We start from the raw sequence: 25,294 nt of genomic DNA on the forward strand, positions 1-25,294 counted from the left end.
AAAAGGTACAGAGAATAAGAAGCATAAATGGTAGGTACAAAATAGACAGGGGGAGGTTAAGAATAGTATGGGAAATGGAGAAGCCAGAGAACTTATATGTACGACCCATGGACATGAACTAAGGCGGGGGGAATATGGGTGGGGGCGGTTCAGGGCAGAGGGGAATAAAGGGGAGAAATAATGGGACAATGTAGTAGGATAATCAATAAAATATATTTTAAAAAATAAACATAGGCTGGGTGGAGCTTTTTAAAAAGAAGAACCCATAACTATGAGTAGGATCTAAGAAGGGCCCATACAAGTGAGGGGCCTGTGGCTTCAGCTTCCATAGCTTCCCAGGAGAGCTACCTCTGGTATTGAGTCAAATATAGGGTTTTAGCAGGAAAACCTTTTTATCAGAGTGTCTGCTCTGCCCCAGAAGCTGTGTGACCTTGACCTGACCTTCTTACCTCCATGGATCCCCAGAGACGATGCATTTGAAGGCCCTGTACGTGCATAAAAAAAGTACAATGACAACACTGAAGATTTCCTCCTCAGGGAGAGATGAATGGCAGGAGGGCTTTTAAAGACTCCACATGGGCTAGTGCCATATTGAAATGCTGTTCAAACTTAAATACCCATTAATCTATTTAATCACTACCTAATGTATCTATTTTTATTCTTGCTTCAAAGCTAGTTATGTTTCATACAAAGATGCCAAAAATGTGGCAAAACCTCCTCTCTTCTGAACGCAAGTCCCCTGCACCATGCTCTGCGTTATTCCGGCCTGAAATGTGTGCGTCTACATGCATGTGTGTGCATGCACACTCTTGGGCTTCTCTTTCTGGAGTCTTCTTCCCTTTTACCTTTTAGTTTGTGCTGAACACACCAACACACACAAGCACTAGTGCCCAGGCTAGTGCTTTGGTTTGCTGGCTCTGTTCCTGGCTCTATAGGGCCCTACCCCCATCCAGATGCAATTGGCCTCAGGTCAGGGTTGGCCCAGGGATGCAAAGTATGTCATCAGCAGTCACCTTAGCTTTGTTTTCCATGTTGGCCTCACTCACAGTCAGTTTGCTGCATGTGGTAGCCCTGGCAGCCCTCCAAAGGGGAGAGTTTCCCACTGACAGTGTAACCGAGTAAAAGCTTGTACTGCAGACCACATAATAGTCAATAGGTCGAGTGACAAGGGGCTGGGACAAGGGAAGTGACTGTTCGGTAAGCCAGCAAGCCTAGAAGGTGGAGGACTAGCGTCCTAAAGAACAATCTTTAGAAAGTACAGAATTCAGGCTTCTTTTATGTCATGGGAAGGGGGAAACAGGAGGGGTGTGAGGTCAGGAGGTGATTGATGACCACAGACATCTGGATGCCAGCAAATGTCCAAGGAGGGTGGTGAAAGTTCTTGCTTTCTGTCAACAAACTCTGGTTGCTGTGGTCCTAGTCATGATTTCCTATAAATATTTTGATAAACAATCATTAATATTGTACATACTTTTCTTATCTCCTTGGGGAGGTAGTTTTGAGCAGGGAGGTTGTTTCTGTAATTCCTAGGCTACAGATTAGATTCTTTTATTTAGTAACCTGTCTACCTACTGAGCTAAGCAGAAGTTGCTAACCAACATGATATGGGAACTGGGCAAGCTTGAACAAGATGGAGTCAGAAGGACTGATTATTGTGTTGTATTACAGCAATACTTCTGTTACAAATCTTGGCGTGGATTTGCTGGGCTTAGAATACATGTCCATCTTCAAACCTGTTACAGAAACAAAGGGGATGAAATATGTGGATTGGCTACATCTAGGTTATGTGCTCGCCCTTTGATTCTGGTATTATAGAGGGTTAATTCCGCTGTCCCCCACTATCCCCATCCCCCCACCCCTGGCCCCAACCACGTGGATTTGGAGAAGCTGGAGGGATCTTCAAAGGAGAAAGATACTGTTGGTATAAGATGAGGACATATTGTAAAATACAGGCAGGGAAAGTAACCACAGATGTTACAACCCCACCCAGGGCATCAGGGGTTGCAGAGCCTGGAATTGAGAGCCAAATGGAGACAGGGACTAAGAAGAGTATAAAGGTGTATAGAGTTTCCTGCTGGGGCTGCTGGCCTTGGGGGCTGGATTCTAGGCAGAGGCACAGGTACCCAGGGCTATGTCAGTATATGAGGGGGGACCCCAAAAAAGTGGAATTATTTATTAAAAATTGTGTATTTATTCTTACGTGTTGAAATGTCAGTCACCTTCAAATTACTCTTCATTTGATGCAGTACACCTATTGAGACTTTTTTCCACTGCTCAGAACAATTTTTAAACTCATCGATTTTGATGCCTTTTAGTGCTTTTGTCATTATTTGTTTCACCTCTTCCACATCAGCAAAACATTTACCTTTGAGGACTTTTTTCATCCAGGGAAACAAAAAAAGTCGCTTGGGGTGAGAACAGGTGAATAGGGAGGGTGGGTCACGGGGATCATGCTGTTTTTGGTCAAAAACTGCTGAACACTCAGGGTGGTGTGGACTCGTAAATCAGCCATCATGAAATGGGCAAACACATTGAAAGAATCTTCAAAAAAAAATTCACTGAAGCCCAATGCAGCCTCTCACAATAATGCCAGCTGGTACACTGATACAGATGGGTTCCTAGAATACCCAGCTAGTGGGGGAAGCCTGTGCTACAAGGGGCCCACCCTCCAGAAGATAATTCCGGTTTTCTGCGGGGTTGCCCCTCGTAGAGCCCCAGCATGGATAGGAAAGAGCAGGGTGTTAGGACTGAAATTCCAGCACACCAAGCTCGAATGACCCATACATAGCCAGAGACAACACAGCCTGCACAATCTGGTGGATCTTGCAGACTGACTCATTCAACATGTGTGCCAACCCTCTCCTTCCATGCCTTGCTGTACTCTAGTCTCTGGAAAAACTGAAATCTATATTTCCCAGACTCCCTTGTAGCTAGACTTCTGCAGGTGGCTTCAGCTTCTTCTTCAGCTCATATCCCTGCCCAAGATTTAAAAGGTGGAAGTGAGCAATACAGTGTGGTGGAGGGATAGGGCTCCTAGCTGGCAGAGAACAGAGAGGTCTGTCTGGTTTGCCCACAGCAGCAGGATCCAGTGTTCAGGCCCGAGAGTTACAAGTAATGGGGTTTCCATGGTAACAGTTTTGGGTTGAGTTAGGTGATTATGCAGGCTGAAGTGTAGAGACTTACCACCCCCTTGTGAGCAGCTGCAGCCAGTACCCCAGCTGTCTCGATGCTTGGGTGGGAGAGCTCCGTGCTGCTCTGCACTGTCTCCCAAGGCTCCCTGGTGGACATAGCTCCTGCAGCCCATAGTGCAGGTTTCCACCTTGATGGCTCTGTCAGTGATGGGCTCCCATAGTGGTGGGCAGCTTGATCACTGCCAGTATTAGCCACCTTTTCCTCCTTCTCTCACTTCTCTACCCTCCTGCCTTTACCTCCTTCATAAACTCCTGCACCAGAATCCTTATCTCCAGGTGTGTCTGGGGTAGCCCACACTAAGGTACCATGGCCTAAGCAAGCAAACAGGTAAAGTCTCACCCTGGCTCTGGAAGACCTGCTAGGGACAGTACCCGGGGTAGTGGGCTAATGGCTGTGAGGGCTGCTTCTGTGACCTCACATTTGTTCATGCCAGTTTGGAAAGTCATCCTGTTCCTGGTTCTCTTTTTCATCAGGAACCAAAGGGCTCCAGGACACTCCCTGATGCCTGCTACCTTGCCCACACTGACTCCATGACCACAGGTACAGACAGGTGTCATCTGCCTCAGAGTTCTGCCCAAACCCTCTCTGCCTCTTCTGTCCTAGGACCAGTGATGATGTGCCATGGGGTTTAGGGGCAACCTCTACATATGCTGTCCTTGGTGTAGAAGTTGCCTCTGCTATGTGCTGCTATGAGTATGAAGTTTGAGCCAGCTCTATCATGGGTTCATGCAACAAACATTCCCCTGTAGCCTGCTTGGGGCCAGCCCCTGCACCGGGCCCAGTCAGCCTTCCCTCCTGCACCATAAGTCTGCCCTTGAGCAGTCTCCCAGCAGATCAGGGACAGAGAGCTCACATCCTCTGTGTCGAGTGTGCCTTGTCGCCTTACGGCATTCTTGGGGCTAATTGTTACTTCAGTTCCTGATGCACAGATGAGAAAATTGAGGCTCATAGAGGTTGAGGGACACTTGGTGGGCTGTAAGGAGGAGGGCTGGACTGGGATCAGGATTGTCTGGCTCAGGGTCCCTGCTTGCTCCCTCATATCTGCTGGCCTCTCAGACATGTAACATTCCAGAATGATAGGTCCTGGCATTGCTGCATCACTGCGCCTTGGCCTCTTAAGGAGCCTCTGTATTGTCTTAGCCCTGAGTACCCTGCAGTAGCCCTAACAAATCGCTTGTCCTCATGGAGTTTTCCTCCTAATGATGGAGGCAGAGATGGAAAACAGTCAAAAATAAGATTGCTTCAAATGGTACCAAATGATGGCCACCAAGCAGGGTGATGCGATCGGAGGCACTGAGGAGTCATATGTTCCTCATCTGTTGCTGCATAACAAATGACCATGACACTCAGCAGCTTACAAAAGGCAAAGATGATTCTCTCAGTGTCTGTGAGTCAGGAACCTGTCAGTAGTGTGGCTGGGTAGTCCTGACTCAGTGTCTCTCAGGAGGTAATAGTCAAGATGTTGGCTGGGGCCACTTCATCTGAGGGGCCGAAGATCTATTTCTAAGCTCATACATGTGGCTGGTGGCAGGAGGCATGAGGTCCTCTCACGAGGTCCTCTGCACAGGGCTGCTCTCGGGACTTGCAGATAGATGGCTTCCCCCAGGGTTAGAGACAGAGACTGCAGCACACACACATATGTGCACATGCACACACTGCCCCTGCCTGCTTACTTTCTGTCACTGCTGTGATGACATGAAGGACTCTACCGCCATTGGGATTGCCTGTACTCACCCGTCTCTGGCTGGCTTTTGCTTCAGGCTTCCTAAGAATGGTTTTGCAGAGTCTCCCAGCTGACAGAGGGCTCATCTCTTCCTTGTTCCTGTCCCCCGGGCAAGGAGGTAGCACAGGATTGTATGGCCATTTGGTATCCTATCCCCTGCCAGTGAAGGAGGCAGTGAGGCCCATGTTGGGGTGCACTGATGCCCACCTGGGATTGCTGGACAGAGTGTTTTGAGAGCAAGGGGTTTAATTCAGGCAACACAGTGCTGAGAACCGCCTGCTTTTTGTGTCATTTGCTGCTGGTGAGAGCCTTGAGGGGCATGGGTGCAGCCAGGGGAGGGTGGCTGCTTTTGTCTGCCTGATGTTTGAGGAGCAAAGCGGGGACTCTGCTCCCCTTTTTAAAATAATTCATTACTCTGTTGAACAATTGTTCATTTTTTTCCACTTTAAAATTGTGGCTTATACACATAGGAGACATACAAAAAACATATGCATGCATACATGTATGTATGTGTGTGTGTGCAGTTTAAAGATTCGCTATAGTATAGACCCCTGCATTCACCACCCAGGTCAATACATGGGACATTTTCAGCAGCTCAGAAGCCACTGATCCCTCCTGATAGGTGTCTCCTGACAACAACCTCTCCTCCCAGGGTGATCAGTACCCTGACCTTGGTGATAGTCATGTTCCTGCTGGGCCTCATTGTTTAACTCCTATGTGGGCACCCCTCAGCTGAGGCATTGAGTTTTCCTGTTTTACTGCATTCAGATGGATTGTATACGTGCCCTCTTTGGACATTCGCTGCCTGGGTGATTCACCCCACCCTGCTTCTGGGGCGTGGCTGGGCTCCTTCGTTCCCATGGCTGTTCAGTGCTCTTTGTGTGGACGGACCACGTTCATCCATTCTCCTGGGAAGCATGCTGGGCTCATTCCAGCTCAGCTCCAGACTATACTGTCCAGACTGTGTCACACGTTTCACTGGCATTTACACCTCCGGACAGAACTTCTGTGTCAAAGGGTACTTTTGCCTTCTTGGGCAGTGCCACTGTCTTTTCTAAAATGGAGCACTTTTGTGTGCCAGGCCCTGTGCCAAGTTGGAGTGGTGGAGACAAGTGGCATTCATCAAACCATTATCAAAGAAATCTAAGCTGCAGACTGGTTTGTGTGATGGGGGACAGGCAGGCTGCTTTGAGAGGGATGAACAGGGAAGGAGGGCATCCTGAGTTTTCAAAGGGTGGTCAGAAATGCCCCACTAGTCAGGGACATAGTTGCTAAGAACGATCAATGGTCAGGAGGTATTAACTATGGAAAGCATTTCAGGTAGGAGGAAGAGGGTGTACAAAGGCTTTGAGGCTGCAGAGAGTGTATTAGCCAGGCTCTGGCTGCTATAACAAAATACCATAGATGGGCAGCTTAAATCATACAAGTTTATTTTCTCACAGTTCTGGAGGCTGGAAGTCCTAGATTAAAGTGCTGCAGGTCGGTTTCTGGTTTGGACTTCCTTCCTGGTTTGTAGCCAGCTGCATTCTCCCTGTGTTCTTGTGTGGTGGAGAGAGCAAGTGCTGGTGTCTCTCCCTCTTGTAAGGGCACCAGTCCTGCAGGATCAGGCTGCCAGTCTTCTGACATCATTTAACCTTCAGCATCAATTCACAGGCTCCATCTCAAATACAGCCACTCTGGGAGTTAGGACTTCCATATACTGGTTTGGGGGAGACCTAAACATTCAGTCCATTACAGGGGGTGAGGGGAGTTTGAGGAATTGGAGCACACATGGGGCAAGAGGTGAGACAGTGTTTGGGTTATCGGTTGGGTAGCAAGCCACCCCTAAATTTAGTGATTTAAAACAGTAACCATCATCTATTTACTCAGGATTTTACAGTTTGGGCAGGGCTCATGGTGAGAGCCTTCTCAGCCCCATGTGACATCAGTTCAAGCCTTGCTCACAATGGCTGACAGCTGGGAGCTCAGCTGGGCTGATGGCCAAAGGCCTCTGTCCTCCTCATGTAGTTAGTTGTGTGGGCTTCCTCTCAGCACGGTGACTAGTTTCTTAGAGTCAGATGGAAAATATGCCAGTCTTTTTTTTAATATTTTATTTTTTAGAACTTATTTTTAGAAGGGAAGGGAGAGAGAAAAAGAGGGAGAGAAACATCAATGTGTGGTTGCCTCTCACATGCCCCGTACTGGAGACCTGGCCCGCAAACCAGGCATGTGCCCTGACTGGGAAACGGATCAGCAACCCCTTGGTTCTCAGGCTGGCACTCAATACACTGAGCCACACCACCCAGGGCAAGATGCCAATCTTTTAGGGTTTAGTCCCAAGTCTGGCAAAAGTGTCATTTCTGCCATTGTAGAACTCACAGTTTAGGTACAGCTACTGGCCACTCATACCAGCTCTCATCCTTTTTTAAAAATAAAAATGGTATGTGTTTAAGGTTACAACATGATGTTTTTGTATAAGGACACATAGTGAAATGAATTTTACAGTCAAGCATGCCATCTCCTCATTTACCATTTGTATGTGTGTGTGCACCCAAGTACCTGACATCTACTCTCAGCAGATTTCCAGTGTACAGTACAATGTTGTTAACTGTAGTCACCATGCTGTACATTAGGTCTCTAGACTTGTTCATCCTATATAACGTTGTACCCTCTGACCGACAGCTCTGCATTTCCCCCACCTCCTGGCCCCATTCACCACACAGATCCCATTTTCTCTAGGCCAGGTGCTACAGTAAACCCTGCCACCTTTTAAGCTTGGCACCATTTGTAGGCTATGTATCTTGGCCAGGTCTGTCCCCAGCCAGCACAACCCCAAATAGACACAAGCTGTGCAAGTCAGGGTCAGCTGTCCCAAAGCCACCATCTATGATTGGTTCCTTTGTGGCCAGTGCACAAGGATCCCATGACTGGGTTTGCAGCTGAGTGTGTATGTTTTTCTGGAGTGAAGTCCATGGCTTTATCATATTCTCTGAAGAGTCTCTCACCCAGATAGGTGGTACCATAATCATGGCAATAGATCTGAGTTAAATCTATCTCCAGAACATGGGTGCGGGAAGTAGACAGTTTGCTCAGCCTCTCAGGGTCTACCTCAGACAAGCCACAGTTGATGACATGCCCTGTTCCCCACCTGTCACAGCAGTAATGCATGCATCCAAATTCACTCTTGTGTTTTATTTTTTAAAACTCTTTCTTGTGGAAACTTCAAATGTACACAGAAGGAAGGAAAACAGTATGATACTTCTCCCATGTATCCAACATCAACAGTTATCAGCTCTTAGCTAATTTACCTCATCTATTCCACCTCCTCCTCCCACCTTTCATATTTTTTTCACTCTTCTTTTTAATAGAATAGCTATTTTTAAAATAGAATAACATACTAAAAAGTGCTGGTGTCCTAAGTGTGGGGCAGGGTGAGTATACTGTGAGCTCACCTGATTAAGATTCTGGTATCTAATTCTGACCTGTTGAGGGCTTCCCACACCACCAAACAATTCTGAGACACCTGCTGGGTATTCTACAATTTAATCCATTTCTGACACTATCTCCCTGGTGATAGCTCAGTCCCCACAGCTTCAGGGTTCAGTATCACAAGGCTGCCCCCACTTCAGACACCAGTCCCAAGACCACGTTACCACCTGTAATAGACTGGCACTAAATCAGAGGTTCCCACAACCTGCTCCTTGGGTTTAATTAATTTGCTAAGGCAGCTGTCAGGACTCAGGAAACCCATTTGCTCACTAGATTATGAGTTGATTACAAAGGATATTATAGAATACAAACCAGCAGCCAGATGAAGAAATACACAGGATGAGGCCCCATACACAGGAGCCTCTGTCCCTGTAGAGCCTGGGGCCCTGCAGGATGCCAAGTGGAAGCTGTCTGGTTCCCCAATGAGGAAGCTCTGAACCACATCCATCTGGGTTTTATGGAAGCTTCATTACATAGACCTGATTGATTAACTCAGCCATTTTCAATTGGTATGCCACAGAATTTTAGTAATTAGTTTATGTGTGCCATGAGATGAAAGAGGTTGAAAATGGCTGTATTAACTCATGGCCATTGGTGATCAATTCAACTTTCAGCTGCTCTCCCCTTCCCTTACCCTTCATCAAGGGGTGGGACTGAAAGTTCCAACCCACAGTTCAAGGTTTGTTCCCCTGGCAACGAGCCCAATCCTTAGGTGCTTTCCAAAAGTCACCTTGTCAACATAAACCCAGCTGTGGTGAAAAGGGGCTTGTTATATATGACAAGACACCCATTCACCTTTATGGCTGTAAAGGGTTTTCAGGAACTGAAGACAAGAGACTATATATATATATATAGTATTTTATATATATATATATAGTATTTTTTATTGATTATACTATTACAGTTTTGAAATTTTCCCCCCTTTGTCCTCCCTCCGCCCTGCACACCCAACTCTCCAGCATTACCCCACCTTAGTTCATGTCCATGGGTTGTACATATAAAATTCTTTGAGTTCTTTTGTTTCCTATACCATTTTTATCTTTCCCCATCTATTTTATGTCTACTAATTATGCTTCTTCCTTGTGCCTTTCCCACCCTCTTCCTTCCTTCCTCATCCCACTGAAATCCCTCCATGTGATGTCTATTTCTCTATTCTGTTCCTGTTCTAGTTGTTTGCTTAGTTTTTGTTGTTTTTCTTTTTTTAATATTGAAAAATATAAACTTTATTAAAAACAAAAATTTTGAATTCAAACATATTCAAAGAAGAGTATTATGAAAAAACATACCACTGAAAATATAACATTTCTTGTGTGATTGCTTACTAAGCCTAATATTACAAAGTTCAAACATGTTGTAACTCTAAGTCTAGCTTTTTCAACTTAATTGCTTCATGGAATTTCATTGTGTAAGTTTTTTTAATTAATTTATTTATTTTTATTCTGTTACAATTGCCTACATTTTCTCCCCATCCCTCCACCCCACCGCAGCCAGTCCCACCTCCCTCCCCCACCTCTACCATCCCCCTTGATTTTGTCCTTGTGTCCTTTATAGTAGCTCCTATAGACCCCTCTCCCCACTATCCCCTCCCCACTCCCCTCTGGCTATTATTACGATGTTATTAATTTCAATGTCTCTGGTTATATTTTGTTTGCTTTTTTCTTTTGTTGATTATGTTCCAGTTAAAGGTGAGATCATATGGTATTTGTCCCTCACCGCCTGGCTTATTTCACTTAGCATAATGCTCTCCAGTTCCATCCATGCCATTGCAAAGGGTATAAGCTCCTTCTTTCTCTCTGCTGCGTAGAATTCCATTGTGTAAATATACCATAGTTTTTGGATCCACTCGTTTGCTGATGGGCACTTCGGTTGCTTCCAGTACTTGGCTATTGTAAATTGTGCTGCTATGAACATTGGGGTGCACAGGCTCTTTTGGATTGGTGTTTCAGAGTTCTTAGGGTATAATCCCAGCAGCGGAATTGCTGGGTCCAAGGGCAGTTCCATTTGTAGCTTTCTGAGGAAATTCCATACTGTTTTCCACAGTGGCCTCACGAGTCTGCATTCCCACCAACAGTGCACTAGGGTTCCCTTTTCTCCACATCCTCTCCAACATTTGTTTGTGGATTTGTTTATATTGGGCACTCTGACTGGTGTGAGATGGTACCTCATTGTGGTTTTAATTTACATCTCTCTGATGGCTAGTGATGCTGAGCATCTTTTCATATGTCTCTGGGCCCTCTGTATGTCTTCCTTGGAGAAGTGTCTGTTCAAGTCCTTTGCCCATCTTTTAATATTTTTAAATTATATTTAAAAAATATATATTTATTGATTATGCTATTACAGTTGTCCCATTTCCCCCCCTTCCCTCAACTCTATCCTGCTCACCCCCTCCCTCCCACATCCCCCCCCCCCCACCATAGTTCATGTCCATGGATCATACCTACAAGCTCCCCGGCTTCTACATTTCCTACACCACTCCTACCCTCCCCCTGTCTATTTTCCACCTATCATTTATGCTATTTATTCCCTGTACCTTTCCCCCCTCTCTCCCCCTCCCAATCCCCTATTGATAACCCTCCATGTGATCTCCATTTCTGTGCTTCTGTTCCTGTTCTAGTTGTTTGCTTAGTTTGCTTTTGTTTTTGTTTTAGGTGTGGTGGTTAATAACTGTGAGTTTGCTGTCATTTTTACTGTTCATATTTTTATCTTCTTTTACTTAGATAAATCCTTTTAACATTACATATAATAAGGACTTGGTGATGATGAACTCCTTTAACCTGACCTGATCTGAGAAGCACTTTATCTTCCCTTCCATTCTAAATGATAGCTTTGCTGGATACAGTAATCTTGGATGTAGGCCCTTGCCTTTCATGACTTAGAATACTTTTTCCAGCCCCTTCTTTCCTGTAAGGTCTCTTTGGAGAAATCAGCTGACAGTCTTATGGGAACCCCTTGGTAGGTAACTGTGTCCTTTTCTCTTGCTGCTTCTAAGATTCTCTCCTTCTGTTTCATCTTGGGGAATGTAATGATGATGTGCCTTGGTGTGTTCCTCCTTGGGTCCAGCTTCTTTGGGACTCTCTGAGCTTCCTGGACTTCCTGGAAGTCTATTTCCTTTGCCAGACTGGGGGAGTTCTCCTTCATTATTTGTTCAAATAAGTTTTCAATTTTTTGTTCTTCTCTTCTCCTTCTGGCACCCCTATAATTCGGGTGTTGGAACGTTTCAAGATGTCCTGGAAGTTCCTAAGCCTCTCCTCATTTTTCAAAATTCTTGTTTCTTCATTCTTTTCTGGTTGGATGTTTCTTTCTTCCTTCTGGTCCTCACCATTGATTTGAGTCCCAGTTTCCTTCGCATCACTATTGGTTCCCTGTACATTTTCCTTTGTTTCTCTTAGCATAGCCTTCATTTTTTCATCTAGTTTTCGAACAAATTCAACCAATTCTGTGAGCGTCCTAATTACCAGTGTTTTGAACTGTGTATATCTGATAGGTTGGCTATCTCTTCGCTGCTTAGTTGAATTATTTCTGGAGCTTTGAAGTGTTCTGTCATTTGGGCCATTTTTTTTTCTTTGCCTGTCTGTTACTTAAAGGGGCGGAGCGTCAGGTGTTCCCCGGGGCGGGGTAACACTGGTTGCTGCGCTGTGATGCTCTATGTGGGGGAAGGGCCAAGAGGGAGCAATGGCGCCCACTCACCTCTCCACCAGATTTCAGTCTTTCACTCCGCTACCTACAATCAAACTGGGCCCCTCTGGTGCTGGTTCCCGAGTGGGTGGGCCTGTGCACGCCCAGGCCCCTGTGGGTCTCTCCAACGACCTCTCCCCTGAGGCTGGGAGTCCCTCCTGCTTCTGCCCCAACCCCCACGGATGTTTTCAATCAGAGGTTTGAGGCTTTATTTCCCTGCGCTGGAGCCCTGGGTTGCGCGGTCTGCTTTGATCCCCACCGTTTGTCTGGTTTATTTGTGCGTGTATGTGGGGCCGCGGGGTGCTACCCGCCGCTCTGCCTGCCCTGTTCTCTGCCACTCTGAGTCCGGCCCTCTGGGTTTATCTGTGTGGGAATGTGGGGCCGCAGGGTCTGCCCGTGGTCAGACTGCCTGCCCCATTCGTCCCACACTCTGCCAGTCTCAGTCCCGCCACGGCAACGCGAGTCCTCTCCGCCCCCGCTGCCGGTCTCTGCCCCTCCTACTGGTCTGGATGAATGTTTATTTTTTATTTCATTAGTGTCGGACTTCCTTGCCGTTCGATTTTCTGTCAGTTCTAGTTGTGCGAGGAGGTGCAATGTGTCTGCCTACGCCACCATCTTGGTTCTTCCTTTTATTTCTTTTTCTCATCTGATTGTATGGCTAGGACTTCCAATACTGTGTTGAATAGGAGTGGTGAGAGAGGGCATCCTTGTCTTGTTCCTGATCTTAGTGGGAAAGCTCTAAGTTTTTGTCCATCGAGTATGATGTAGGCTGTAGGTCTGTCATATATGGCCTTTAATATGTTGAGGAATGCTCCCTCTACTCCCACTTTGTTGAGGGTTTTTTATCAGAAATGGGTGCTGTATCTTATCAAATGCTTTTTCCACATCTATTGATATGATTGAGTGGTTTTTGTCTTTGCTGTTGTTTATGTGATGTATTATGTTTATTGATTTGTGAATATTGTACCATCCTTGCATCCCTGGGATGAATCCCACTTCGTCATGGTGGATGATCTTTTTAATGTATTGCTGGATGCGGTTAGCCAATATTTGGTTGAGAATTTTAGCATCTATATTTATCAGCGCTATTGACCTGAAGATTACTTTCTCTGTTGTGTCTTTATCTGGTTTTGGGATTAGGATGATGCTGGCTTCATAAAAGGAGTTTGGGAGTTTTCCAGCAGTTTGGATTTTTTTGAATAGTCTGTGAAGGATAGGGGTTAGCTCTTCCTTAAAGGCTTAGTAGAATTCTCCTGTGAAACCATCTGGTCCAGTTGGGAGTTTTTTGATGACTGCTTCAATTTTGTCTGCTGTTATTGGTCTGTTCTGGTTTTCTGCTTCTTCTCCATTGAGTTTTGGAAGATTATATTTTTCCAGAAATGTGTCCATTTCACCTAGGTTTTCAAATTTCTTGGCATACAGTTCTTCGTAGTAATTTCTTACAATCCTTTGTATTTTGGTCGTATCCGTTATAGTCTCTCCTCTTTCATTTCTGATTGTGTTTATTTGGATCCCCTCTCTTTTTCTTGATGAGCGTGCTTAAAGGCTTGTCGATTTTGTTTATCTTTTCAAAGAACCAGCTCCTGGATTCGTTGATCCTTAGTATTGTGCTTTTAGTCTCTATGTCATTTAACTCTGCTCTGATCTCGGTTATTTCCTTCCTTCTACTTGCTCTGGGTTGTCTTTGTTGTTGTGCCTTGACTTCTTGTAGGTGTATGGTTAGGTCGTTTATTTGAGCTGTTTCTATTCTTTTTAGGCAGGCCTGTATCACTACAAACTTCCCTCTCAGGAGTGCCTTTGCTGTGGCCCGTAAGTTTTGGATTGTTGTGAGTTCGTTTTCGTTTGTTTCCAGAAACTTTTTGATGTCTTCTCTAATCTAATTTTTCACCCATTCCTTGTTTAATGACATGCTCTTCAATCTCCATGTTTTTGAGTGTTTTTGGGTTTTTTTCCTTGAAATTTGTTTCTCGTTTCAGTCCCGTATGGTCAGAGAAATTGCTTGATACGATTTCAATTTTATTGAATTTGTTGAGGCTTGTTTTGTGTCCTATCATGTGGTCTATCTTTGAAAATGTTCCATGTGCATTTGAAAAGAATCTGTATTTTGCTTCTTTGGGATGAAAAGCTCTATCTATATATCAGTTAAGTCCATTTCATCCAGGGCCGTGTTCAATGCCACAATATCTTTGTTGATATTTTGTTTAGAAGATCTGTCCATCTTTGAGAGTCGGGTATTAAAATCCCCTACTATAATTGTATTGCTGTCAATATCTTTCTCGAAGTCCTCTAAGATTTTGTTTATGTATTTGGGTGCTCCTATGCCGGGACATATATATTTACAATGCTTATATCTTCTTGGTGGATTCTTCCTTTGAGTATTATCAAGTGACCATCTGGGTTTCTCTTTATGGCCCTTTTTTTTGCAGTCTGTTTCATCTGATATAAGTATTGCTACCCCTGCTTTTTTTCCCAGTCCATTTGCTTGGAATATTTGTTTCCAGCCCTTCACTTTCAGTCTGTGTAGGTATTCTGTCCTGAGGTGAGTCTCTTGTAGGCAGCATTTGTGTGGGTCATGCTTTCTTATCCATTCAGCTATTCTATGTCTTTTGATTCAAGCATTTAATCCATTTACGTTTAAGGTTATTATTGATAGGTCCTTATTCATTGCCGATTCTTTGTACCTGTGATCTTCCCTCTTTCTCTCTTTTCCTACCTTTCCTTACAGCAGCCCCTTTAGCATCTCTTGCAGAGCTGGTTTGGTGGAGGTATATTCTTTTAGACTTCTTTTGTCTGGGAAACTCCTTATTTGGCCTTCTATCTTGATTGAGAGCCTTGCTGCGTAAAGTAGTCTTGGTTGCAAGCCTCTGGTTCTCATTACTTGGAATATTTTTTGCCATTCTCTTCTGCCTTGGAGCATTTCCATTGAGAAGTCAGTTGCTAACCTTATCGGGGCTCCCTTATATGTTACTTGCTTTTTTTCCCTTGCTGCCTTTAAGATTCTTTCTTTGTCTTGGAATTTTGCCATTTTAATTATGATGTGTCTTGCAGTGGGCCTCTTTGGGTTCCTCTTGCTTGGGACTCTCTGTGATTCCTGGATTTGTGTGACTTTTTCTCTCATCAAATTAGGGAAATTTTCCATCATTACTTTTTCAAACAGATTTTCTATCCCTTGCTCTTCCTTTTCTCCTTCTGGTATCCGTATTATATGGATATTATTATGTTTCATGTTGTCCTGCATTTTCCTTAACCCCTCTTCGTACTTTCTGGCCTTTTTTCCTTTTCTTGATCATTCTGGGTGTTTTTTTCTACCTTGTCCTCCAGTTTCTGATCCGTTCCTCTGCTTCATCGAACCTGCTTTTGATTCCTTCTACTGTGTTTTGCAGATAAGAAATTGTATTCTTCATTTCCTCTTAGCCCTTGTTGATAGTTTCTATTTCCTTTTTCATGTCGATATGGTTTGCAGTTAGTTCATTGTAGTTTCCCTGCAGGTTTTGCTAATTCTGTGTGAGCTAATGAAGCTTCCATGTAGCTAATTCCTTGAACTCAGTATCCGCTTTTTCATTTAGCATTGTTTCTGAGACTTCCCCCTTTCCTTTCATTTGGGGATCATTTCTTTGTCTTCCCATTGTTTGTGAGACACTTCCTGTTAGCTTCTGCTTCTTAAGTTGCTCTGTTCTGACCCCTGGGTTTTTGATGTAAACTTCTGTAATAGAATACCTGTGAGATTAAGTGTATAGCCTACTTGATCTCCCAATCTTACTCATCTTGTGCTGTGGTTTATGTTGGCTCTGTGTGTATCTTTTGATTTTGGTTCTTGTTGGGTCTTTCTTTGGTGGGTCTTTCCCACCAGCTGGTTATCTGAGGGTCAGTCTGTCCCCCACCTCTTGTCTTCTGTCGTGCAGATGTGGGCAGGTTGTGTTGGAGCTGGTTCTTCCGTGTGTACAAGTTTTTGAGGCTTTTCTCTTGCTCTTGTTCAGTCGTTTGTTCTTAGTAATTTCTTCACTATTTATTTGTATTTTCAGATATGTCATGGGTTGACTTTGTGTGGTTTCCCCTCTCTTCCTCACCTTCTCTTCTTATCTGTTGGTGTTTCCTTTGTTGGTGGGTTTCCTCTTCCAGGAGGAATCCTGGTGTTCGCAGCTTCTATCCACCCTTTTTTTATGGTAGGCCTTCTCCGGGCTATGGGTGTGCGTGCAGAGCCTTCGTTGATTAGCACTCTCCCTGGTGCCTGTGTTCTCAGTTCCCTCCAAGATGAGGTGTAGACACTCCCCAGTCACTGGGCACACTCTTGGTCGCTGGGCACCCTCCCCCGGGTGGTGCCTGTAGTCTCAGCTCTCTCTGAGATGAGGTGCAGGCACCCCCCCGGTGGATGGGCACACTCCCCGGTAGCTGGGTACACTCCCTGTAGAGACCATGTATTGTAACAAAAGATGTTCCATTGCTCTTAACACTCAGGAAATTCCAAGATTTTGCCAGTTTTGAGCCAAAATCATGGATGAAGACTAAATATATATGAGAAATATATTTTAGTCATCTGGTTGATACAGATTTATAAAAATATAGATTTCTTATAAGTCACAATAGCATACCTGAGTAACCAGTACCAAGATCAGGAGCCAGATGTTAGCAGCACCTGTAAGCCCGTGTATCCCCTCTGTCCTGATTTCTAACAGAACAGATGGGGTCTGATGTGCTAGCTGGTTATTGAGGCTGTGACAGGAGGATGGCGTAGTAGGAAGTAAGTGGAGTGGGTAGGGTTGGCAAATCTGAGTTAATAATGCGACTTGGCACCTATACAGCCTGGATAACATCTGTCATGGCAATGGCAGACACAGGAAGGGGGCACAGGATGGTCTCCTGAGTTCAGGAAGGTTAGTTCCATGGCAGAAACCATTCCCTGGAATGTATGTGCTGACAGGGCCATGCAGCTAGTTTGCAAAATTACCAAAAAGGCAATGTACCAAAAGAAAGTTGTCTGACTGTGGGTTGTGTGTTTTTATTTGTCAAGCTCTCTGGCCTAAAATCTAATTTGGGGTGTCCAGGAATTAGATTCCCAAGCGTGTTTGCTCCTTGGTTCCTCCAGACCCTGGAAGCCCCACTAAGGCTTTAGCCGTCAGCTGTGTGTAATTTAACCCTGAAGTCCCTGTCCTTGCTTTACTAAGTGGTAGGGCATTGCCGTCCATGCATACCACTTAGTTTTCAATTTCTGTGAAAGTTTAAGAGTGCCTGGTACAAGCTAATTGTCCAGTTCCTTGACATTAAGGCTTGTTTCCTATGTAAAGTGGTGTAATTGATTTTTGGGGTACTTGAAAATTTTGGCGGCGGTGGGAATGGCACCAGGTGTTAGACCAGTGGGTTCAGACCAGACCTTGGTTCAGCAACCTCAGTACTTGAGTACTGGCTAGGAAAGAATTCAGAACCAGGACTCAAACTATAAGAGAGATTTTATTTTAGAAAGTCATAGAGGTAGAAGAAGTGACCACTAGAAGAAATGGCCTCAGGAAACAAATTACAGAGGCAAAAGAAGGGGCCCTGGGAGCTTAGGGGAGAGAGAGAAAGGTAAAGGTAATGCGCCTAGCTGGGGGTGGGAGGAAACAGGGGTATGTTCCTGGACAGAGAGCATGCTGGGTACTCCATCCTAAGGGCTTTTAAGGATGGGGATTTTAGGGGAGGTCCCAGTGATTGAATATCTCAATAGAATATTCATCAGTTTTCCAGGTGCAGTCTTTCAGGGTCATGGTCTCCACTGATTGGTTGGCATCAGGGCAGGGGATCATTAGTCAGTGCAGCTGGTCCTAAGGCAGCCATGGCATCACTTGTTTGGTTTTGTTGCTTTTCTGGGCCTGGAGCTGAAACAACTGAGGCCTAGATGTTATCCTTAGGGAAGAAAGGTTAGGGGTCTAAACTGCATGACCAGCCATATGAAAGGTCAGGTGGTCCAAACTACAAGACCATTGATATACTAGGAGAGGAAAGGTTACCCTGGGGGTGAGGTCTTTGTTTTCCCTGTTTTACCTGTTGCTAGGCACCCAGGGCTTTGTGCCCTGGTGACCTTCTGTACCTGGCCCATTGTCCTTGGCCATTGTACCTGGCTCACGTCTGTATAACTGCCTACAACAAAAGTAGAGTTGGTAACGGGGGAAATATACTGCAAATACCACTGAGGGCAGTGGTCCCTGACCTTTTCGGCACCAGGGACCAGTTTTGTGGAAGACAACTTTTCCATGGACTGGAGAGGAGGAATGGTTTCGGGATGATTCAAGCTCATTACATTCAAGCCCACCTTCTGGTGTGTGGCCCAGTTCCTAACAGGCCCGGACCAGTACCAGTCCACAGCCTGGAGGTTGGGGATCCCTGATCTAGGGGATGCAGTGAGACCAGCAGCACAGCCCTCCTTTCTTGTTTCATTCATTCAGTTTTTGCCTCATAGAGTCCAGGCACATAGTTCTGGAATCATAGCCCATGCCTCTGGGGTTATTCCCCAACTCTTGGGATGTTCAGATCCTGGGCAAACAATTGCAGTCAAGGTGAGGGGGTGGGAAACAAACCCTAAGACTTCCAGGAGGAGGTGACTTTCAGGGTAGAAATCCAGATCCAAAGGAAGGCAGTGTGGGACTCTGAGGCCTGGGTCTGGAGGTTGTCTACTGAGGCTGGAGAAGAGATTGGATACTGGGGTAGCTGGATACCACAAGGTCTGCACATTTAACATCCTAGCGTGGGCTTCCAGGAGCAGAGAGTACCAGCATTGTAAGCATGTGTTCTTACTCGTTGCAGGTCTGAAGGAGAAAGCTCCCAGAGCATCAGGTATGTGTTGCCAGCCTCTGTTACTGCATCTGTGTCCTGGGCTTCAATGAAACTGTTATCTGTGGAAGTGGAGTTCTTGTGGTGTCACGAGGAAAAGAATTTCCTGAGACCTGCACAGGATGATGGGGTTCTGTAGTAATTTTTATTGATGATGTAAAATTAAGGGGATTCCCCTCCTGACTTCCCAATGTCCCATCTTCTTCCATCTTGCCATGGAAAAGGTCCAGTCTTATCTTCAGTAGGACTATCTTGCCCTGAGTTTCTGCTCCATATTAAAGTCCAGTCCAGTCCAGTCTAGTATCTGGCCAGGTTAGCCTGTGTTTCCAGCTGCAGTCCATTGCTGTGGTGCAGTGTTTAGGGTTCCTCGTGGAGCCTGCATGTGGAGTCCACTTGGCCATCGTCCACACAGATGCTAAGGCCACATGACTATGGAAAAAGAACACGTGAATGAATGGGGCAAGTGTAGGTTCCCAGGAGAGGGAGGGAGAAAAAGAGAGAGATTCTTTGTTCTTCTGGGATTAAATTAGCTTGGGTTTGGCATGGACCAGGTGCTTTTTCAACATGACCAATCAATTTCCCAGGCTTTCATGGGCTTTTGATAGGTCCATCTTCCAACCAGTTCCTTCTTTTCCCAGGCTGTACTGATGGCCACTTTGGTCAAGCTCCTCCCCCCGTGCCATTTTGACTTCTATTGCACATGTGCCTGTCCTTCCCTGGTCTCACCTAGTCATCTGGTACCAGAGCAGGGAATGGAGGAGTGTTAATCCCCTTGGGCTGAGCCATGCTGTGATCTCCTAGAGTGTGATGTAGCTTCCTGGCAAAGCAGACATGCTCATGCTCCCCAGTGTATTAAACTCCATGTTTAATTCTCTTTGCTCCCCTTTCCTTTATTAAAAACTAGCTAAATGCTGTCAGCAACACAACCATGTGCTTTGATTTCTGACAGGGTCTTGCCAGCTTGGTGGTTGTTCCTTTCTATTGGTGTGGGTTGTGGCCTGGGTTCCTAGGCTGTGACCCATCCAGGATCAGAAGCTTTTTAGCTCAGATAGCTTCTGGGGCCAGGCGGAGTGGGATGGGGGCAAATCTTTTGGATGTTTGGTGGAAATATAGGCTTCTAGCCAGGTCCATCCCTTGAATGGTGCTGGGAGATGTGTGTGTGGTGAATGAATCCATGGGGTGTCAAGATTTCAGCCCTGAAGAGAGCTTGAGGCATGACATGCCCCACCCCTCCACCCACACTCCCACTTCAGCATTCTGTGTGGTAGATTGTCAGGAAAGTGTGTTTGTAAGAGGGGCAATGTTGGAACTCAGCCCTGAAGAAGGTGAATGATTTTCCTCATAGGGGACGTGTGGGAAAGACATATCAGTGGGCACAGTGTGTGCTTGGACCTGTGTGGCCTCGGAACACTGAGGGGCTGGTATGCAAAGATGAATATAGGTTTGCGGCTCAGGCCAAATAGTTTCAGCAGAACTCAGGCAGATGAGGAGCTGAGCAAAGAAAAAATCTAGTGTAAGTTCAAATAGAGAAGGCTGAATTTAAGTTCTAGTCCACTTCCCTGTGTTGATTTTTGGTGGGAACTGTGGTAAAGACATCACTTGAACTTTAAGGTGCTCTTGTCAGGGCTTGACTTCATCTCTCTCCTGTGCTGGACTTTGCGTTTCACCCCCAGGGGTCTGTCTCCATTGGTGTCAAGCCTCAGTCACACATCTCATCCTGTGCTCATGAGCATGGGCACAGGGGCACACCATTCAGGTATGACTTCTGGAGGGCCCCACACTCACTATCCATGCTTCAGCCCCAGGACAATTGCAAAATTTATTTTTAGGGAAGTGTCCATGAGGTCTCAAGTTCTCTGGACCATAGCATCTCTGCCCTTGCAAGTGCACCAGAGGCAGTATTCTAAATTCAAGTCCTACAGTGACCCTCTGCTTCTGACTCCAAACATCCCTGTTGCCTATCCTGCTGTAGCTGCAGGTCATTGAGATCCCTCTACCTGGCACCTCTTACCTGTACAGCCCAGTCCTGTTCCAGACCCCTGGGCACCTGCTGCTCCCGCCAAAGAATGCTACTGGCCCTTCTGAAGGCATCCTTTGATTCCCTGCCTACCTCTGACTTGTGTGACTGTGCTGTTTCCCTGCCCCCTCCACTTAGCAAACTAACAGCCTTTCTCACAACTCATCTGAAGTTTCGAGGGGCTACAGCTGAGGTGCTATTCCTCCTGCTTGCACTCTCTGCCTCTTAGTGCTTGCTTTTGATATCCAAGTTTATTGTGTTTTGTGTCCTAGTAACATGAGCACTTGTCTTATCTCCCTGGGGCAGAGAAAGTTACTCAGGATGAGGTGCTTGGGTCTCCACCTACAGGTGGGGCAGCACCAGCTAGACACAGAGCAGACACCAACAGGCCTTAGGGGAGTGAATTCACCTTGATATAGTCAGGAGGCCCAGGCATGATGCTTTGCACAGAACAAACACAAATTAATGTTTGTTTATATGGATTCAGGACTCATAAATATTTTTAGGCCATAAACAGAAAGGAAAGAAAAAAGCGGACCATCCAGCTGCTCAATGGAGAAACCAAGCCCCTTCATCCCCTCCTTCCACAACAAAACCTCACCAAAAATAGTGGGCAGAGGGGCTGCATTTGATGACTCAGAAAGACCAAATTTCAATAGCCTGACTAAATAAGGTATAATGGATGCCAAGAATTGATGGTCTTTGCTAAATCTTATGGAAATGAACCCTGAGAGACCCTCCTGTACCCACCATGCTAGGTGAGGGGATTTTTCTCTAGACCCAAATAATCTCAGCTGCCACCTTTCTGACTGGCCGTTTCAGCTTCCCAGAACACCAGGGAACAGTTTTTGCCAGGAGAAGCCTGTTAGAGAGTTTGTGTGTGCTGTTTTCCCCCAGGCGAAGCATTTGCAGTATCATGTGTATTCATTTTCCACAAATGAAACGACTCATTTTTGACCATTTTGCCAACATAGGACTTTGCTCCTTGTTCCCCAGAAGTGTGTGTCTGCTTTCCACAGGGAGGCTCTGGAAGCCCCAAGTTTGAATTGTCTAATGATTTATTTAGGGGAGGACCATGGGAAGCGGAGAGGTTTGCAGAGTTTGGAGTTTGAAAAAAGTGAAGACCTGTTTGAAAAGGGCCCAGAAAGAGTGCTGATATAGTAGTCAAGATGCAAGGACTCTCTTCAGGGTGAAAGCATTATAATTTTTTTCCTGGCTTTTATCAACCCCTTGAAAGGAACTCAGGCACACTCACTGATAGGAATAGGTACCATTTAATGAGCCTTCATTATGGATTAGGGAGTTCATCTGCACAACCAACTCTACCCCTTCAAGAGAATTATTATGAGCCCCATTTTTCAGCTCTGGGAAACCGAGTCTGAGAAATAGTAAACAGCTTCCCTAGAATAATGCAACTTTTAAATACAGAGTTGGGATGTAGCACACCAAAGCCTTTCCAAGTCAAAATCTTCTGTGTTGAAATTATACAGGGTCCGGCACAAAAAATGCCCCCTTTTTTATTACAAAATCATAAGCATGCAGTTCTGTAACATAACAGTATCACACTCAAGTACACCATATGACATTTTAGGTAAAATGTTCAAATTGTTGTTCATCTCGTGCAAGACATTTACGTACCCTCCCAACCACACTCAAGCAAGCCTTACTTCTACCAGACCTTGTAGATTTCCAGACCCCATTTTTTATATCTGACTCTGTAGGTCCAGGATGGGACCGAGGGGTCCTAATTTTAAACAACGTCCTGCCTGATTCTAACAGGCAGCCTGAATATATGGCCGCTGCAGGTAGGCCTGTGTCCAATTTCGGACTATGCTCAGACCCTCACAAGTGTGAGTTGATTGACCCTCAGAGAAACAGTGAATGAAGTGGTTTCCCATTTGTCATCTCCCCCGTGTGAGATTCTAAAATATTGACTGGCATTTTTCCAAAAGCATCAGCAAATGGCTCAGGCCTGGGAGCAGCCCATAAAACCCAAGAATTATCTATTTGGGGTATGTGGGAGCTGCTTCTGGAGAAGATGTGCTGTTACAAATGTTATCTCAATTGGAACCGAGATGTGTAAGTGAAATAATTAGTCAAAATTAATCCTTTTTCCGGTGAACATCTCCTCTTACTCTGCACCAAGGCAAGATAGCCTTTGTAATTAACTTGGCCTTTCCCCCAAAACCTAAAGTGAGAATGTGCAATTTATTTTGTGCACAGGGAAGTATAAAAATTGCCAAAGGTGGCAGACAAAGCTGGGACTGTTGCTTGCTATGCCAGATAAACAGAGCTGAACTCTCTTCCTCCAAGACAGAAGGGGAGCTGGCTTCAGATCCGAGAGATGGGCTGTGAGTCTTCTCCTATGACCATGTCTAGAGTTACTGGATTAAAGGCTGAGTGAGCAGACATTTCTTAGCACTGTGGAATGGGGTCACACCATTCTGAACTCAAATCCTTTCTCCTTGACTTATCCTCTTTGTCATGTTGGACCACTGAACTCTCTGAGCCTCACACGTCACACTCATTCAGTAGTCTTTATTGAGCATGTACTGTATGCATGTTTTTGGACTAACCACTAAGGGCATGACCACTAATAAGATACAGTGAAAATGGGAGCAAAGATCTCAGCCTCTCATAGCCAATGACCTATTACATGAGGCTGTAGATGGGACAGTGTGACCTGTAATAGCATTCAATTAATGCCCACTTCCTTCTCCTTTCCTTTCTTATCCTTCCACCACAGTCTGTGGAGACTCACCTCCTTGAAATCTTGAGGGAGAGTCAGAGACAAAGTCACCTTTGTTTGAGCAGGAAGTGCTAGCCCCACCTTGGAGAACATTACGTTTCGACTCTCTTCTATCCTCCCTTCTGCCCTTGGGATTCAGTATAGAATTTTGTGGGCCTTCTTGTCTTTCAGAGCCTGCCTTTTGCTCTTCTATCTCCTTGGCTGTCTTTACCACATCCTGAGCAATTTCTGCAGGGTCATCTTTCAGTTCACTAATAACTTCTTTCAGCTGTGTCCAGTCTGCTGTGTCGCTCATCCATTGTGGACTGAGGTTCTTGGATGGGGTCCATACGTGACCAGACTGATTCTGGAGGCACCACTGCTCCTGTTTTTAGACAGGAAGTAGAAACATCTTATGGAAGCCAGGTTGAAGTCACTGGGCAAGAACCCATCTGTCTGGATATTTTAGAAAAATCCTCTGGTGACTTGGCCAGAGATATTTGGGGTTCTTGGGGCAATACCAGCCTCTTAGAATGAGTTAGGAAATGTTCTTTCTGCTGCATTTTTGGAAAGAATTTGAGGATTGCTTTTAGTTCTTCTTTAAATGTTTGGTAAAATTCACAGTAAGGCCATAGGTACAGAGCTTGCTTATTTTTCTTTTCTTTTTTTTTTTTTTTTTTTTTGTCAAGATGTTTTTGATTACTGATATACTCTTCCTGGTTATGTGTCTGTTGAATTTTAGGTTTCTTTGGAGTTAATCTTGGTAGGTTTATATTTCTAGAAATTTGTCCATTTTATCTAGTTTCCCCCTTTCTTAGAGTATAATTATTCATAGCACTCTTTCATAATTCTTTTTTTCTATAGATTTAATAGTAATGTCCCACTTTCATTTCCTTTTTTTAAATTGGTTTTTATTGATGTTCAAATACAGTGGTCTCCATTTTACCACCACCACTTTCCCCCACCACCCACCCTCAATTCTACCCCGCTTTAGCTTTGTTTATGGGTCTTTTATACATGTTCATTTATGAACCTTTCCCTTCTTTCCCATGTTATTTCTCCCCTCCTATCTGGTTACTGTCAGTTTGTTGTTAATTTCAATGTCTCTGGTTATATTTTGCTTGCTTGTTTGTTTTGTTAATTATGTTCCATTTATAGGTGAGATTGAATGGTATTTCTCTTTCACCTCCTTGCTTATTTCACTTAGCATAATGCTCTCCGGTTCCATCCATGCTGTCTCAAATGGTAGGAGCTCCTTTCTTTCTAGTATTCCATTGTATAAATGTACCTCAGTTTATTGATCCACTAATTTACTGATGGGCACTTAGGTTGCTTCTACCATGTGGCTATTGTAAATTGTGCTGCTATGAACACTGGAGTGCATAGGTACTTTTGGATTGATGTTTCAGGGTTCTTAGGAGGTAATTCCAGCAGTGAAATTGCCAGGTCAAAAGGCAGTTCCATTTTTACTTTTCTGAGGAAATTGCATACTGTTTTCCATAGTGCTTGTACCAGTCTGCATTCCCACCAACACTGCACTAGGGTTCCCTTTTCTCCACATCCTCTCTGACACTTGTTTCTTGCTTTGTTCATGATGGCCATTCTCAATGGTGTGAAGTGGTATTGCATTGTGGTTTTAATTTGGGTCTCTCTGATGGCTAGTAATACTGAGCATCTTTTCATATGTCTC

General features: G+C 45.0%; 1 protein-coding gene across 6 annotated transcripts in view; it reads left to right on the forward strand.

Annotated features, from left to right (window-relative positions):
* The window catches only part of IQSEC1 (IQ motif and Sec7 domain ArfGEF 1), a 526,249-nt gene that overhangs the window by 112,743 nt on the left and 388,212 nt on the right, over window positions 1-25,294 (forward strand). For 5 of the 6 annotated variants that reach the window (XM_053918528.2, XM_053918527.2, XM_053918531.2 and 2 more), the window contains exon 2: window positions 18,833-18,862. The exons of the other annotated variant lie outside the window; for it this stretch is intronic. In XM_053918528.2, coding sequence (XP_053774503.1) covers window positions 18,833-18,862 — 30 coding nt within the window. The remainder of the gene's footprint in view (window positions 1-18,832; window positions 18,863-25,294) is intronic. 6 annotated transcript variants of the gene reach the window in all.

This window comes from Desmodus rotundus, chromosome 2 (assembly GCF_022682495.2).
Source record: "Desmodus rotundus isolate HL8 chromosome 2, HLdesRot8A.1, whole genome shotgun sequence".
Taxonomy (NCBI): Eukaryota; Metazoa; Chordata; class Mammalia; order Chiroptera; family Phyllostomidae; genus Desmodus; species Desmodus rotundus.